This window comes from Monodon monoceros, unplaced genomic scaffold (assembly GCF_005190385.1).
Source record: "Monodon monoceros isolate NGI ecotype Baffin Bay Population unplaced genomic scaffold, NGI_Narwhal_1 Super_Scaffold_14, whole genome shotgun sequence".
In the NCBI taxonomy this organism is placed as follows: Eukaryota; Metazoa; Chordata; class Mammalia; order Artiodactyla; family Monodontidae; genus Monodon; species Monodon monoceros.
The window spans coordinates 6,668,712-6,685,368 of NW_021703770.1; the positions used below are offsets into that span (position 1 = coordinate 6,668,712).

The following is a 16,657-nucleotide window of genomic DNA, read 5'->3' on the forward strand; positions in this document are numbered from 1 at the left end:
GGAGACAGGCACTTTCCTTGGAGTGTACGTGGAATTGTCAAGGAGAGGACCCATTGTCTGGGCTTGAGCGGCACCACGATGGGTGCTTTGGGTGGTCGGAGACAGGAAAGGGGGCCACGGGTCCGGATCAGGGTAAGGTGGACAAAAGAAGGCTCAGTGTGGGCCTCAGAAGGCTGCCTGCTTTACAAGCATGGGGCCAGGCCTCGAGCTCGTGTTTTGTGCCTGCCTAATTGGCAATTTCTGAGAAGTCAGGGTAGGAATCCAAGTCGGCAAAAATATCGTTGGGATTCCGACAGCTCAGGTTGCAGAAGCAAGCATTAATCCACAGGGCCTGGCGGGAGAAGCCAGGCCCGTCGGGACACTGGAAGGAGATGTCGATGGTTTTGGACTTGTAGGGGATGCAGCACCTGTTGTCTGTGCAGACCCCACAGTACTTGGGCCGGTACGAACGTGTGCTGGTGCAGCCGGCCAGTGTAAAGTTCACGGGCGCTTCTGGCTGGTACACGGCCAGACACTTCTTCCCTTCCTGCAGGAAAGGAGGTTTCAGTTGAGATGCTCAGAGGATCAACAGCCACTTTCTTCCCTCCAAGCCCTCAATTCTTCCCTTTTCACTCTCCACGCCTCACTTTCAGATTTGCGGCATCTTCCAACTGGGAAGGACCACCCCAAATACAGCAAGACCCAGTCATATTACGCAGGAGGAAACAAGACACAGGAGGGGGCTGCCTTGCGGTGGTGGTACCTCTCAACCTGCAATTTCCTTTCTCTCCTGTGTTCCTGCCTTGCCAATGCCCAGTCCCTGGTCAGTTTCACTAACACGGAATGCCTTTGCGGCCACTTTAGCCAATCAAGTACCCCTCGCTGGTTAGGGGCAGAACCATCATGGCCTCCCTGATTGGGGGATGCATTTTACCCTAAACTCTCCTCCTCCTCTGCCTCTGACAGACTCTCCCACACACCCTTTCCATGCAATGTATTCATTCACAATCCATGCAACTGGATTGCCATTATCTAAAGGGAGCTCTGTCTCTCCACAGGGCTGTGGGCCACTCGAGAGTGGGGCTCTTTCTGTGTCCCTGCAGTCTAATTCTGTGCCTGGTGCATAGTAGGCACTTACTAAACTCACTGAATGAATGGTTGTCGGGGTCTACTATGTACCGGCACCATGCCAGAAACGGGGGTAGAGCAGATCCAGGCGATGTGGGGTCTGAGGCTTGTATGGTTGATCTGAGAGCTCTCTTAGGCACATAATTATGGAAATGAACTTGGGTGGAAAGCATGAGGCAACAGCAAGGGACGTGAATTCGTTTGGTGGTAAGCCCACCCCTACTTCGCATGCACCGTGCATTCACCCAGCTTAGGACGCTCTGTCCTGTTGCTGGTAAATTTCCCTCCCATGCTTTTGGTTAAGAGATGTTTGCTGAGTACCGAGCACCAAGAATACAAAGGCTAGTAGGGCAGGGAAATTAATCAGAGAGGGAAAAGAGACAAGGGGAGGAACTGTGGGAAGCTAGGCTGTCTCGTCTGCTGGACGACCCTCTCCTCAGCAACCCCAAGAAACCACCAATGATCCCCAAGAGGAATCAGTGCTGAGTTTTTCTTTCTTTTTATTTTTCACGTGACACCAAGGCAGATGACCAGTCCTAAGGCGTTAGCAAGGAGGTCCTGGGTTAAGCAAATCAGATCCGTTTCTAACTCCAAGGACTGGGTCTTAGCCTCCTGTGGCCACTACACCCTTGATCCTTTATTTTAATTATCTTTGACTCTCAAAGCTGGAAGGGATGTCCGAGATCAATTCTGGTGTTTTACCAATGAAGGGACTGGGGCTCAGAGATGCAAGGAGATTGGCCATGGTCACAGAGTCAGCAGCAGATGGGCATTTTGACCCCAGCAGTCCCGAGTCCCGTTGTCCCCTACCGCCCCGTGTGGCTGTCATGTGAGTGGGGGCTGGCCCAGGAGCAGTCGGTGAGGGGTCTTTGGAATCACCACAGGAGAGCACTTCTGAGGGACCCTGGGATCTCTCCAGAGTCACCTTGATTGTAATAACATGGTCACCACTTCCACTGAGTGAAATTCACAACCCAGTGACACATGTTATCCCAAGAAACTGCTACAACGTGGGCTTAATTATTATACAAACAAACCCCCCACAAGCAAGCTCAGGAGCCAGGCTCAAAGCCAGGCTTGTCTGTTATGCCCGAGACACCTGCCCCACCCTGGGAGGCGGACCCACCTTGACGTGTGGCCAGAGGTCCACGTCACACGGCCGCAGGTTGCAGAGGCGACTCTCCTGCTCAGGCCAGCACCGGGCATTGACGTTGGAGATGCGGGTGGAGACCCCCAGGCCGCAGCTGGCGGAGCAGGGGCTCCAGGGGCTGCTGTAGGCTATGCAGTTCCTGTGCCACGGCTCTATCTCATCCATGGCTGCTGCGGATGGGAACCAGATGCCCTGTGAGTTTCCAGTCTCAGTCAGCCCCCAATTCCTGTCGCCACCGCCCTAAGGGCTGGGGTCCCTGAACCTCAGGCAGGACAGAGGTGGGCTGTCCCTCAGCGCAAGACGGCAAGTTGGCTTCTAACCAGCAGTTTCCCAGGGAGAGGAGGGCTGTTCTGAGCTCCTTACACCTCTCCGGAGGGAGGACCATCTTTAGAGACAGGTGGACCTAAGTTCAATTCCTGCTTGAGCACCTAGAGGCTGTGTCCCTCTGGGCCTCAGGCTCTTCACTAGAATAATCACATCTGCCCTGCAGGGCTAGTACGGCAATAAAAGGGTCCAGATACTGACTGAGTACCCATCAGGCATCTGCAAGGGGCTGGGAATAAAAGGTTAAAAGACACTGTTCCTGCCCCTGCAGAGATTATGTTATGTGGGGAAGGTCAAAGGGAAGTGCCTGCACTGTAGTACTAGTATTTCATCTGGGCGATGCTGCGGGCATCGTGGTTAAGGGGACACACAGGTTTCAGAGGCAAATGGCCTGGGTTCAGCTCTGAGCACCACCACTTAGTAGCTGGATAGCTTCCAATAAACTAGCTCCCACCTCCGTGTCCCCACCTGTAAGAGGGGTTGACAGTAGCACCTCTCTCCCTCCTTCCCAGGCTGGGGACAGAAAAGATGGGTTCAGACACGTGACAGCGCTCAAGCTGTCCCTGGCCCTTAGTAAGCCCTCAGTAAAGGTGAACTGAACCCCAACTCTTGGCTGGTTCTATCAACGCGTGTATCCTGGCATGCAGAACATGGAAAATGGAGTGAGCTAGAGATGGAGGCAGGTAAAAAGCCAGGAAGACCAAGGAGAGATCTCACAGAGAGATAGACCAAGATACCCAAGAGAAAGACTGGAAGAGGAAGCCAGTCCAACCTGGCACACACACGCATGGCAACCAGAGAGAGGAACGGGCAGGGACAGCAGGTGTGCAGGGGAGATGGGTGAATGAATGCAGGAATAAATGAGTAAGAGAAGAGGACGGACAAGACAGAAGAAAGGAAAAAGAGGCTTCTGAGGACAGAAGAGAGGAGGGTCCGGGCTGGGATGAGCTGGGGCTGCAAGCACGGATGGAGAGGGCAGTGGGGAGGGATTTGCTTGGAAGGATGAATGGGCTTTGGTTTCTGGGTCAGCCACTCGGCAGGGGCTCTGCTTGTGCTCGGTCAGAACGGGGTCACTGGGCCACACACAATGACATGATGGGCAGACAGCCGCTGCCCTGCACCCTCACCCCGTGACCCTCCTGTGCTCTGCCCTGGGAGGCCTGCTGGGGACAGAACTTCCCCGGCCACCTCCTCCATGGGCAGGGGATTGCTGCCTCAGGGGGCTGCTCAGCCCCGGGTGGGGCACCCCAGGCCCCATCCAGAGAGGCTGTGCATCCCTGAACTGTAGGGGTGGCAGTACCACCCTCCTTCCTGGTCCAGTCAGACCCCTGGGGGCAGGCAGCCTGGGGACAGGTCTCCATTCTGGCCTTTACACTCCTCCCTCCCCTCCCCTCCCCTCCCCTCCCCTCCCCTCCCTTCTCCTCCCCTCTCCTGTCCAGTTTGTTCTCTGAAATCCTCCCTCACTTGGCTTCTGAAACCCTCTTTCTCCTGTATCCATCCTGCCTCTTGGATTCGTCTTCCTCAGCTTCATTCTCTCTCGCACCTTACATGGTGGTGTCGCAGGGCCACATCAGTGGTCCTCCATCGAGGCGATTTTGCCCCCCAGGTCACAACTAGCAATGTCTGGAGGTATTTTTGGTTGTCGCTACTTGGCTGGAAGGTGCTACTGGCACGTAGTAGGTGGGGGCCAGGTGTAAACCTCCTACAAAGCCCAGGACTGTCCCCTCTATAAAGAATGATCCTGTCCAAAATGAGGTCAGAACTGAGGTCGAGAAACCCTGCTCTACGCAATCTCTCTGAGCACAATCTCTCACGCACTTATAACTTTAAAAAAACAACCAGTACCCTCAGAACGCCCAAACTCCATTGCCATTTCTTCACTCCCTCACGTCCACCTGCCTGGTATCCTCATCTGCTGTCTCCCACGTCATCAGACGTTCCTGGTTTTCCCATTACATGCTTGGCTCTCCTTCTCTGTCTCCCCCTCGGTCTCCTCTTCTGTCCTCCCTCAAACATCAGCCCCCCAGACCTCTGCCCCAGGCCCCCCCAACACGTTACCCCTAGGCCCTCAGCAGCTCTGGGCCGGAGACTTCCGGAGCTCTCTCTCCGCCCCACCTCCCTCCTCCAGTGCTTTCCCCGCAGGACGCTCCTCTGGGTGATCTCATGGGCAGGGCACCCAGCCTCAGCCTCTGCCTGTCTCCAGCAAGGGCGCTCTCCTCCCCAGAAGTACTCCCTGCTTTCTGTCCTAAGTAATGACGAGCCCCGGGAGTCTCTGTTACCCCTCTCTCTCCTTCCCCCCACCCATTGTATTGACGCCGAGCCCTTCAGTCTTACTTGTTCAATTCCTCTTGCATCTGTCCCTTCCTTGATATCTCTGCTCCCACTGCCCCAATTCAGGTCTCCTCGGCCCACATATCCATCCATGCATCCCTCCATCCATTCATCCATCCATATGACAAACACTGATTTGGTACCAGCTAAGTGTCTGGCATTGGCTAGGCTCATGTAAGCTGTGGGTGAAACAAACAGGTCTGTCCCTGTCCTCTGTTTCCGGAGCTTCCTCTGGCCTGGCCTACCTGGCTGAAGTCTCACCTGTCCATCCATCCCCCAGAGTGAGCGGGAAGCCATCCACTCCCTCTCTGCCCTTCCACCTGCTGCTCAAGCCTCTCCTCCCGGGGTACCCTCACACCGGTCCTTCCTCAGCCTCCACCCCTCCCCTCCTAAACTCTTTAGTAGGAGAATAAGGAACCGCAGGCCTCTGCTTCCTTCTTTACAAAGCACTTCCTCCTTTTACACATGAAGGATCCCATAAGACAGGTGGACAGGTGGTCTTATTTCCATTTTACCAGTGGAGAAATAGGGTCCCGGAGGAAATGTGACTTTCCCAAGGTCACACTGCTCCTGAGTGGTGGACTGGGGACTGGGAGCCGGGGGCTCCTGTCAGTCACAGGTGGGCAGTCAGAGCTTCGGGAGTGTCCGCCCCCACACCCCCGTACCCCAGGGCCTGCCCTCCCCCCTGCGCCCCGCGCGCAGCACCCACCGAAGGCGCCCGTGTGGCGCGGCGCGGTCTTGCGTGGCCTCCCGGCGTCGTCGTCGCACACCCACTGCTCGCAGCAGCGCCCGGGCACGCTCACCCGCCGGGCATGGCGGCACCAGACGCGCGGGGGGCGTGCGCGGAGGCAGAGCGGCGTGCAGCCCACCGCGCCGCCCACGCACGTGCAGTTGTACTTGCAGTTGGGCTGGAAGGACTGGCCGTTGTTGTAGCGCACGCCGTCCAGCACGCAGCCCACGCCGACCACCTCTGCGGACACAGGCGCCGAGGGTCAGGCAGGTGGGCTCCGGCGTCCCCCGCAGGGCAGCCCCGCCCCCGCTGGACCACGCCCCCCCACGTTCACGTCGTAGGGGAGGGGCGAAGGCAGAGCAGTGAGAAGCCGCTGGGCCCAGCCGGCGGCGTGGGGGGAGTTCGGTGGCACCTGAGCAGAGGCAGCGCCGGTTCATTTAACCCGCGGAGAAATAACGCAGTGCCACCCTGGAGCGGGGTGGGAGGCCTGGACGGGGAGCCAGGTGGCTAGCCCCTGGTCCTGTCCCATCAAGTGGCACAAAACCTGGTCCTGACAATTTTCTGCCTCCAGGGTCACGGATCTGAGCCCGGCAGTAAAGCCAATTCGAACACTTTGAAACAAAGACTCAGTTCGTTCAATGCAAATTTATAGAGTAGTCTAGGTGCTGGGGATTTAGTAGTGAAGCAAGGAGACAAAAAACCACGCCCTCGAAAAGATTACATTGTAGTGGGGGACCGAGGAAAGACAATGGACCGTCTAGAATGTTGATGGGGCCAGTAAAGCAGTTGATGCGAGTGTGGGGGGGGATGGTTTGCAGATTTAAACAAGGTGGGCCAGCAAAGCCTCACGGCGGTGAGGATGATTCAACAAAGATGGGAAGGAGGTGAGCTGCCCAGGTCTTGTGGGAGGAGCCTTCCAGGCCGGGAGGGGCTGTAGGCGGGAAGGCCCGAGGTGGGAGCAGCCTGGGATGTGGGAGAGGGCAGGGAAGGGTGAGAGAAAGTCAGGAGGCAGGAGATGAGGTGAGAGGGGGCTTCCCTGGAGGCTCAGCGGAAAATACAAAGCTCTTAGAGCTTAGAACTGAGGCTGGCACACAGTAGGTGCTCAATGAGTAACTGTTGAATCAATGATATTAATTATGTTTCACAAAAACACTCGTGGTGCTGAGTTGAGAACAGACTGATGGGTATGGGTGGTGTCAGGAGGCCACACTAGGAATCCAGATAAGAGGTGGTGGTGATTGGACCAGTGAGGGACAGCCAGGAGGAGAAGGGCTCAGCTTCTGGGTATATTTGGAAGGACCCGCTGACAGATAGGATGCAAGGATGAGAGGAGAAGCATCAAGAAGGACTCCTAGTTCTATGTCCTGAGCCCTGGAAGGAGAGGGATGCTCTGTCCTCAGAGGAGCAAGGTTGGGGTGGGTGGACTCAAGTTCCTCACTAGACACGAGATGCCTGGTTGACATCAGAGTGGCCGTGTGGAGCTTGTTCTGCAAGCCTGGAGTTCCAGGAGAGATCTGGGGCTGCTGGGCCCTCACCAGCATTCCCACCCTTGATGCCGGGTCCCACCCTGAGGACAGTGTCTGGAAGTGCAAGCAGAGAGCCCAGGGTGGCAAGGGCATTCACCCGAGGAGGGCTAGTCTGCCAAGAGTTCCAGCTTATCTCCTGGATTCACCCGAAGGTGAATCATCATCTCATCGTCATCGTCATCGTCATCGTCATCCCCGTATCTAACAGGAGTGAGGGTTCTTGGTTGCCTGACCTGCTTTGCGTTAGGCTTCCTTGCTTTGCTGATTTCATCCCATAAGGAAACGATACCACGTCATCACCTGCATTTTCACCTACAGCAAACCTGAGTCTCAGCGATGTTGCATCACGCACCTAAGGTCACAGAGCTCGGCTCAGCGGAGCAGTGAGGGCAGCCTGTGGGAATACTGGGGTGACTGCCGGTTTCCTTGGGAGGTGATTGTGCCGGAGAAGGTACAGAAAGGAAAGGTGCTAACACTTACTGTCCCTCTGATCTGGAGCCAGGCACCATCTGGTATCTCACGCAGTCCTCGCAGGGACTGCCCTAGGAGAGCTTTGTTTTCTTCCTTTGGCAGAGACGGGAACCGGGGGTGTGGGGTTAGTGCTCGAGGTCACCCAGCAGGTGACTGATGGAGCTGCTCCCAAAGCCTGGGGGCTCTGACTCCACCATCCATTTCCTTCCACCAGACACCAATAAAGGAGGGGAAATAGGAAAACAAAACAAAGCAGAGGAAGCACTGGGTGAATCACTGATCTTTGCGTCTGAGTCACCCCTGGCGGTGCGCTTTTGCTCCAGGGAGCGTGTGCGCGTGCGCGTGTGTATTGGTGGAGGGGGAGGAGTGCTGAAGCCCGTCTCTGCCCGTGTGTGGGAACTTTTGGTGGAGAGGGCAGCGCTGGGTGCTGGGAGTCCTTAGCACAGTGGTTCTCAACACCAGCTGCACGATGGCACCACCGAGGGAGCTCTTTAAAATTTTGATGCCCACGCCATGCTCCAGTATATGAGGGTGGACCTGGGTTTCAGTATTTTTTATTGTTTTGCCCTTGGTAGCTCCCAGGTGAATCCAGTTTGCAGCCAGGATTGGGAACCTTTGCCTCTAGAAGTTGTTCACAGCCTCCTGGGAGGTTTAGGGGGTAGGGACAAGCGATGGCTGGTGTGTGTGATGGCTGTGGATTGTCTCATCAGTGGACTCTGGCACCCCTTCCTTATTCGATTTCTTTCTGACTAACTGAAGGACCAGCTCCTGGCTAGATGGGGAAGCTGGCTGAGTTTCCTTCCCCATTCAGATGTGCAAGTCCAGGCATGAACTGGTGGGCTTTCATTTTATTGACGGACTTCAAGGAACTCCAGTCACCTTGCTGTGCTGTCTGGACCTCTACTCCCCTTGCCCCACCCCTGCTGGACTGTCACCTGCCTGGGAGCAGGGACAGTGGGCCATGCCTTGTAACTCCATTGCTGTATTATCACTAACCTGTGTTCACTGCGTGAATGAATCAGTGGACGGATGGATGGATGTCAGATGGGGTGAAACCTACTCCGTATTGGGCTTCTACTGTGTATCAGGCACTCGACATCCTAACCACCCAGAGAGGTAGGCGTTATTCATTCATTGCATTTTTCCTTGATGAGGAAACTGACACTTAAAAAGGTTAAGCAGCTTTCCTAAGACCATTGTACTAGTTAGTTACGGCACTGGGCTTCGAACTTAGGTTGTCTAGCTCCAAACCCCATGCATGGATTTTCTACTCCCTCACTCTTCAGATGGGAGAGTCTGCGCTTGGAACCAGCCCTGCCCCCAAACTCTGAGGATGACCGTGGACAAGGCTAAGGGAACTTCTACAAAGGAAAGTTGAAGCACATGAGACACTCACCAAGAGCAGCCGACCACGTTTTAGACTTCAGCCTCAACCACCACGCGAAGCTGGTTGGATCAAGCTCCTTAAGTGACGTGCCCAAGGTCACGTAGCCAGTAAGTGGCAGAGCCAGGAGGCAAAACCCAAGTCTGTCTGCCTGTAAATTTCATGATCCTTCCAGCAAACCACACTGCCCTCAATCCTGACCCAGCTGCATTGAATGCAGTCATGTTTGTCCACGAAAATAGCCAAACAGTTTAATCCAGAGGTCACTCGCTGCCCACAGAGGTGTTTAGTTTGGCCCATGGAGTGTTTTTAAAAAAAGTTTTCAATGTGTTGCCAACATTTAGAAATCCTACACAAATCTGGATTTCTTTCTGGATTCACTTGAAAACGGAGCAGACTGGATCAGACCAAGCTCACTTTTCTGCCTGGCCTCAGTGGCCAAAGCTTGCATTCACTAGTTTGCCATAACCCCTGTGATCCTCTCTTTGAGTTATTTGTGCCAGTGTTGCAACTGCTCATTTTTATTTCCTTGTCCTGGCTTAATGACACACACATCTCTGAGGACAGATTTAGCCTGGCCTGGGGATCGTCCATTGGTTGTTGGCCATTTGCTGACAGATTGTGTGTGTAGAGGAACACTTCTTTCTCTTTCCCCTCTGGCCCCAAAGCCTCTTCCTCTCTAGCATCTCAGAACCTGGACTCTCTTCTTTCTCGCATTAGGGTCTCATGAATTCAGACACTATGGCAGCATTTCCGGGAAGATGTTCAGTAGCACACTGGTGAATTGTGTGTGTGTGTGTGTGTGTGCGTGCACATGTATGCATGCTGTGTGTGTATCTGAGTGAGTGTGTGTGGTGGGGTAGGTGGGTGATTGGGTAAAAATCTGCCTGGAAAAACGTGTTCACTGTGCAAATAAGTTCGAAAACAAAAGTCCTCTCATGACAGCTCTCTTTTTGGAATTTGACAATGGACATGAACGTTTAAAACCTCTGAAAAGTTCTGTTTCACTTACTGAACCTTATTTATTCCGAAGTCTTTAGACCTATATGACCAGCGAACCCTTGGCAAGTGTGGTACTCATTACAGTCTCCTGAAAACCACAGTCTTCTCTTCAAATACAAGGGATGGAAATAGAGACTCATGATGAGAGGGAGCCAGGTGAACACAGGAGCTGACATTTAAAGACAGAGGGCTGGTGCTGGATTGGGAAGGTGGCTTTCCAGGCCCCTGGTGGTAAAGGCAGGCAGGATAGGCCGTCCCGGGGTCTGTACAGTCTATGGGTCCATGAGAGAATGTCTATAGAGTTGTGGTGCCTGGCACGTGGTGAGATGTCATTGCAACTTTAGGGAATCGTATAGTCACAATGAATTTCCTTTTAATGACCTTAAAGAACAGCTGTAAAAGGGGAAAGAAATGATGAGACAGTCTCATAGACGTGGAGGGGATTCTACTGCGGGAAGGCTCAGCCTGGTTTCCTTACCTGGGTACGGGGAGAGAGTATATGAGTGACTGCATACATTAGTAGTCTCAAACCTGAGTATGAGAATGGTCCAAGGAGCTTGTTAAAGTTGTAGATTCCCATCTCCACTTCCAGAGAATCGGAATGAGTAAGTCTGGGGTGGGGCTCAGGAATAACATTTTTAACCAACATGTCAGATGATTCTATGCGGATGGAATCTGCAAGTTTTCACTGAACAGAGTTTTGTGGGGCTAATAATGAGTCTCAGTAAAAGGGGGGAAAGATGGAAAGATGGCAGAATCAATGGTAGTTACTTGGACCGCTAAAGACAGATGACTTGGCATGAAAGTTGAGGCATGAACTGAGGTCAAAAGAGCAGAAAGTGCTCATAAGTTAACCATGATTGTTTTGACTTGGAATTTTGTGCATAACCCTCACCAACAACCCACTTCAGGAAATATAATGGGTTAACTGAGAATGAGAGAGTCTGCTGTGTGAATATGCAGTGGTGTGTATTAGAATCGTAGTTATGGGGAAAGCTGGATTCAGCATTAAGGGAAGAAGGGAGTTCTTGGGTTTATGAGGCTTTGCGTAACTTTTCAGAAGTTAGCCTGCTGTGTCATGATGCCTAGTGACGTCTTTTCATCATGCTGGATCAGGTGTCTTGAATAAATACTTAGATGATTCAAGCTAAGTGAATCACAGTCCAGATAGAAGCAGGAGACCAGAAAGTCCCAGAAAGGAGGTCTCTGAGAACAACAAAGGAAATGGTAGAACCCTGTGAAGAGCAAACAAACAACAAACAGCCTCTCCCCCGGCATGGGGCTATTCTAAGGACAAAGAGTAAAGAAAAAGCAAAGGCAAATAGAAACCCCAGGAAAAACAAAAGACTTCATAATAAAGGAAATTCAAACAAGTGCGCTATCTCAGGTCACAGTGAAAAACGTTTACATAATCCTAATATTGTAGATAGTGGTTTATAACCAAAAATGTGCCAGTGATATTGGAAGATAGGGCCGATGTCAGGTGGTATTAAGGAACTCAGACATTAACTATCGTATAGGGATCATTCATAGATTATCCACAATTGATATTTAAAGCCGATCAATATATAACTGAAGACATGTATTGAGTATTTGCAACTACCAGAAGAAAGGGCTGAAAGTTAAAAGTGACTGTAGTAACCAGAGAAACATGGGTGGGTGGTAGGAAGGGATGGTTTCAGGCTGCTGGGTTTTATTCTTTCAAGGCTACTAAATGTTTTAGAGCCATGTTATTTTAATTTACAATATTACTGAAATATCTGGAGCTCTGCAGGGTCCTGGTGCCCCTGGGAGGTCATGGGCAACCAGCAAAGAGTTCTACCACTAAGAAAAGAGAGCCAGGCTTAGGTCTTGACTGGTGGATACCTCTTCCCTGGACTCATCCATGGATGGAGAACAGAGAAGACAGCCAGGTTCTGGGTGCCAGAGGAATGCAGCATCCCTCCCTCCTCAGGAAGAGCCCAGCCTCTGGCCTCTAATCACGGCCTGGGGTAAGGGGCGGGGGGTATTTCCTGCAGAACTGGAGCCAGGCCAGAGGAAGGGCAATGGGTGGGGGTCCCTGGGCCAGAGCTGGGGATGCCGGGGGCTGGCCGGATGGTGCGTGTGGGGTGTCACTTACGTGCACATACTCCTACTGCGTACCTCGGGCTGTCCCCACTGTAGTCACAGTAGAGGCCCCGGTGGGGGTCACAGACAGCAGCCTCCGTGCAGTTGTCCCCGAGCTGCTGAGCGCATATCTTACAGCACTCGCAGCCGTCTGTGATGAGGCTGACCCCCAGCGGGCAGCGGGGCGGGGAGGGCGGGCACTCGCACGGCCACTTGCAGAACTGGGGGTGTGCAGAGGTGTCCTCCAGGGGAGCCGGGGTGAAGACCGTGGCCATGGGAGCTGGAGAGAGGGCCTGCAGGGGAAGGGCAGACATAAAGGGAGCTGCCAGGTAAGGGGTTCAGAGGCCAAAGGTCTGCAGTCACCTTCCCATCTTCATGGTGTTCAAAAGGTTTACGCGAAATTATGTTTCTCCACCATGCTTTTACTAGCCAGATGTCTCCTTTCTCCTCAGTGCAACCATAGGAGGAGCCGGAGTTCAGAGACTTAAGCCAGTTGCCCGAACTCCCCAGCTGGTAGGCCGGGGGGCAGAGGGCAGACTCTAGGTCAGATCTCTGAGCCCCATGGGTGTTTCCTTCCCTTCTGATCATCCCGAAACCTGGGAGGTCCTTGAGTTGGCCTCGATGGAAGATGAGGGAGCTACAGCTTTGAGTAAATGCCTTCTGATGTGGCACGGCCCGCACCCCATCAACTGGTTGCTCTTTTCTCTGTGTCCTAAAGATCTACCCTCTCCACTGAGGTTTCAGGTGTACAGCACAGTGATTCAGTTATACATACATACATATACACGTGCACATATATGTAAATTCTTTTTCGGATTATATCCCCTTATAGGTTATTAGGAGATATTGACTATAGTTCCCTGTGCTCTACAGTAGGTCCTTGTTAGTTACCTATTTTAGATACAGTAGTGTGTATCTGTTAATCCTAAACTCCTAATTTATCCCTCTACCCCCCTTTCCCTTTGGTAGCCATACATTTGTTTTCTATGGCTGTAGGTCTACTTCTGTTTTGTAAATAAGTTCATTTGTATCTTTTTATTTTCAGATTCCACATATAAGTGATATGCATATTTAACATCGGGTTTCAGGCAGGTATTTTTATTAATTTTCTTCTCCTTCTTATTTCCCCTCTGGCCCCAGGAAAGGGCTGCATGGGTGGCAGCGGTGTCCAGCCTCGTGGCTCCTGCAGCTGGCTTGCTCTGCCTCCGTAGGGAAGGGGGTCATGCTCTTGTTGCTGGTGCAAACCATGCAGAGAGGGGTCTTATTTTGCGCTAAGGGTAACGGACCACCACTCCACTTCCCCCACCTGTACTCCTCCCCAGAACCCCATTCCCATCCCCTAGCCCATATATTCATCTTTATGCTGGCAAATATGATGGACAGGACAACAGGCCAGCAGGGAAGGAGACATAAGTCCCAAAGAGCCCCCCCCTGCGCTGAAGATCAGGCAGATAGAACGGGAGGCTGCTCTGGGGTGCCGACCAGTATTAGGAGCTTCCAACTGCCTGTATCTTAGGGATCCAGTCCCCCGCCCGGCCCCTCTGGCTGCCTTCCTGAACGGCCTTCCTGCCCCCTCACTCCTTATACTGGAGGAAACCTAGACCCAGGGAGGAAGGGAATTGCCTGAGGATGGAGAGTGGAGGCTGCATTTTCCCACCCCCAGGCGGTGGTTCCTGCTGGGGAGCCTCCTGTCTGGGGCTCCTGAATTCTGAGGTTAGCGGAGGTGGAGCCAGGGCTTGTGCGGGGTGCCCCACGGGCCAGCTCCTCTGTCTTGAACCAGAGCCTGCTCTGTGGACTTACAGATCTGCGCTTCATTCTTTGAACAATAGATGCTGAGATATTCCGACAGATTCCTTCTTTTCCTGAGGAGGAAAGCGAGATCCAAAAGGCAGATGGACACATCCAGGATGACACGGCCCATGTCAGGGCCTAGGCACAAATGACTTTCCAAGCTCTCATTTCTGGGACCTTTACCTCTGTCCCCTCTGGGCTCTTTCAGTCACTCCACAAACATTTGCTGAGCTAGCTCACCATCTCTCTTAAGTTTTAGGCATTTGAAGATGAAGTTAAAAATGTCCTGTGCTTGTGGTGCCACAGCTTAAAGGAGAGACAGTTATTCGAGGTGATTTATCACAATGTGAGGTCGTGTGTGAGTGCTGGGCACCGGGGCAGCCCCGGGAGCTCTCTGACTACCGGGGCAGGAAGCTCTCTGCCGAGGTGAGTGGTGTGCATCCTTGAGTGCTTGGCTGTGAGAACCAGAGACCAGGAGAGATGGTCCAGGTTGAAGTGTTGGATTAGTTGGGCTCTTGGTTCTGTGCTCGGCACATAACAAGTGCAGTAAATATTGATTTGACACATTAAGGGCCTTTGAAAGTCAAAAATGCAAACGTTGATTTGAGGCTTTCATCACCTCTAGGCTTGGTTTCAGGCAGGTTTGCTGGTGGGGAGCAGATTGCGCTGGAGGTTGGCAGGGCTTGTCTGTGTTCATCGGGAAAGCATTTAGGTTACCTTCCTTTGTTTGCTTTTCCTCGAAAAGTACAACGTGACACACAAAACCCCAAACCCCCAAATCAATGAAACCACACGCTCACACATACACACACACACACACACACACACTCACACACCCTCATCTTTCTGACTCTATGCAGAGAGACTTTTCCTTGTCAGTCTGTGACAGTGGAGGCCTGGAGCTTTATGAGTCCCCCAGACCACCTCTGACAGTCTCTAGACCCTCAAGACCTACTCTTGGCAGAGGAAATAAAAAAAACCCTCTCCTCCAGGAAGCCTTCCATGCCTTTCCCAGGTTGTATTAGAGGTGCTGCCTCCCCCACTAAAATGTGAACTTGTAAAGGGCAGAGTCTGTGCCTTACTTCTCTCTGTGGGCCTGAAACACGTCTCACGGCCCACAGCAGGGCTGTGTAAGTGTCGCCTGGTGGAATGGATGGATGGGGAATTGTTGACTCTAAGGGGCTTTGGTGTCTCTTGATTTTTCAGGGTCTACCATCTTGGAAGCTTTTTTCTCTGCTCTAAGTTTGAGGGTCAAGAAAACAGCATGGGACCTGAGACAGTCAGAAGTGGGTTCTCTGTGTCCTTGGACAAACTTTCTGAGCCTCAACATCCCCATCTGTGAAATGGCCACAGTAATGCCCCCTCGGGAACTGTTGGGAGGGTGGAGGCATTGTGTATGCAGAAGCACTGTGTATGCAGGCCTGGCAAAGGGCAGACACTCGAAAGCACGACTTTGCCCTTGCGCTCCCTTGCTTGTGCACCCTGCCTCGCACCCACACAGCCCAGCACAAGACTTGGGGGTCTGGACACTTTGAACTGAGCTGGGATGGTCTGGAATCTGGATAGTAACAACCTCCACGTGGTTACTATCCATCCTGCTGTCTCCATACCAAGTTAAACCTCCCCAGAAGGAAGCCTCATTTCCAAGCACATGCCGGGAGCCCCAGGGCACTCAGCTCCTCAAGGGGAGCTGCAGAGAAGGCCCCCGCCTTGGATGAGGGAAGCAGGTGATGGCACCGTGGGGCAGTGGAGGGAGGGGTCCCGGGTCCGCTGAGCCAGGCCCTTGCTGTTGGCGCCATCTAGTGGTAGAAATCTCCCATCCCTAGAAGGTCCTTGATGAGAGCTGTGGGGTGGGAAGACCTTTAGACCCCAGGGCCTGAGGACTCCTCATTTTGGTGCATGACCCTCTGAATCCCGACTGCCTTGTCCAGCACCCACACCCCAGGGAAAGTGACTGCACACACACACACACACACACACACACACACATCAGCCACCTTGAATACCCAAGATGGCACTGCATGTCCGCCTGCCCTTGGTCACGGTACAGGGACTATTGCAAACTCACTGGGCCTACGTCATTTTTTATAACAGCAGAAGCTAAGGGTGAACAAAGGGAAGGAAAGCAGTCAGAAAGCAAGGAGAATATCTATCGTCTGGAGAAAAAGCCAAAGAGAATCAAGAAGAGCCCTGGGTACTTGCAAATTGCAGCTGTTCACATAAGAGTCTCTTTTACAATGTGCTTCTGCATGTGGACTCCCCTCGGACACCACTGTGTTTACAGGAAAGACAGGAGGGTGGGGCTGTGCCCTGATGCTTCCCGGGCTGGGCACCCAGGGCTCAGGCTCCTGCCTGGTTCTGCCCGCTCAACCCCTCAGCTCCTGGGCTGAGCCCACTGCCCACCTCCATCCTCAGAGACCCCAGGGCAATGCCTCACACAGTCACTTCCTACCATGGCTCCCAAACGTTGCCGCATGTTAGAACCACCCAGAAGCTTTGATAAACACTGATGCCCGGCCACTGTCCGCAGACAGCCTGACTGAAGTGGTCTGGGCAGAATCCTGGGCACTGAATGCAGCCGAGGGTGACAAGGGTCCACTTGCCTAAGGACCTGGTTAAGATACAGATGCCTGAAGCCCACTTGGAATATTCAGCTTCAGCTCTTCTATGCTGGGCCCAGAATGTACATGTTGACCTGCACCTCTGGTGATTCTTGTGAGAATGGGAACCCTCGT

General features: G+C 53.0%; 1 protein-coding gene across 1 annotated transcript in view; it reads right to left on the reverse strand.

The window, feature by feature from the left end:
* Nucleotides 1–16,657, reverse strand: part of CCN4 (cellular communication network factor 4) — a 28,461-nt gene continuing 11,804 nt past the window's right edge. The window contains exons 2-5 of the mRNA XM_029223023.1: nt 12,145–12,424; nt 5,622–5,882; nt 2,234–2,427; nt 1–526 (exon numbers count right to left, since the gene is read on the reverse strand). Of these exons, the coding sequence (XP_029078856.1) occupies nt 227–526; nt 2,234–2,427; nt 5,622–5,882; nt 12,145–12,424 (1,035 nt within the window). The 3' untranslated portion in view covers nt 1–226. The remainder of the gene's footprint in view (nt 527–2,233; nt 2,428–5,621; nt 5,883–12,144; nt 12,425–16,657) is intronic.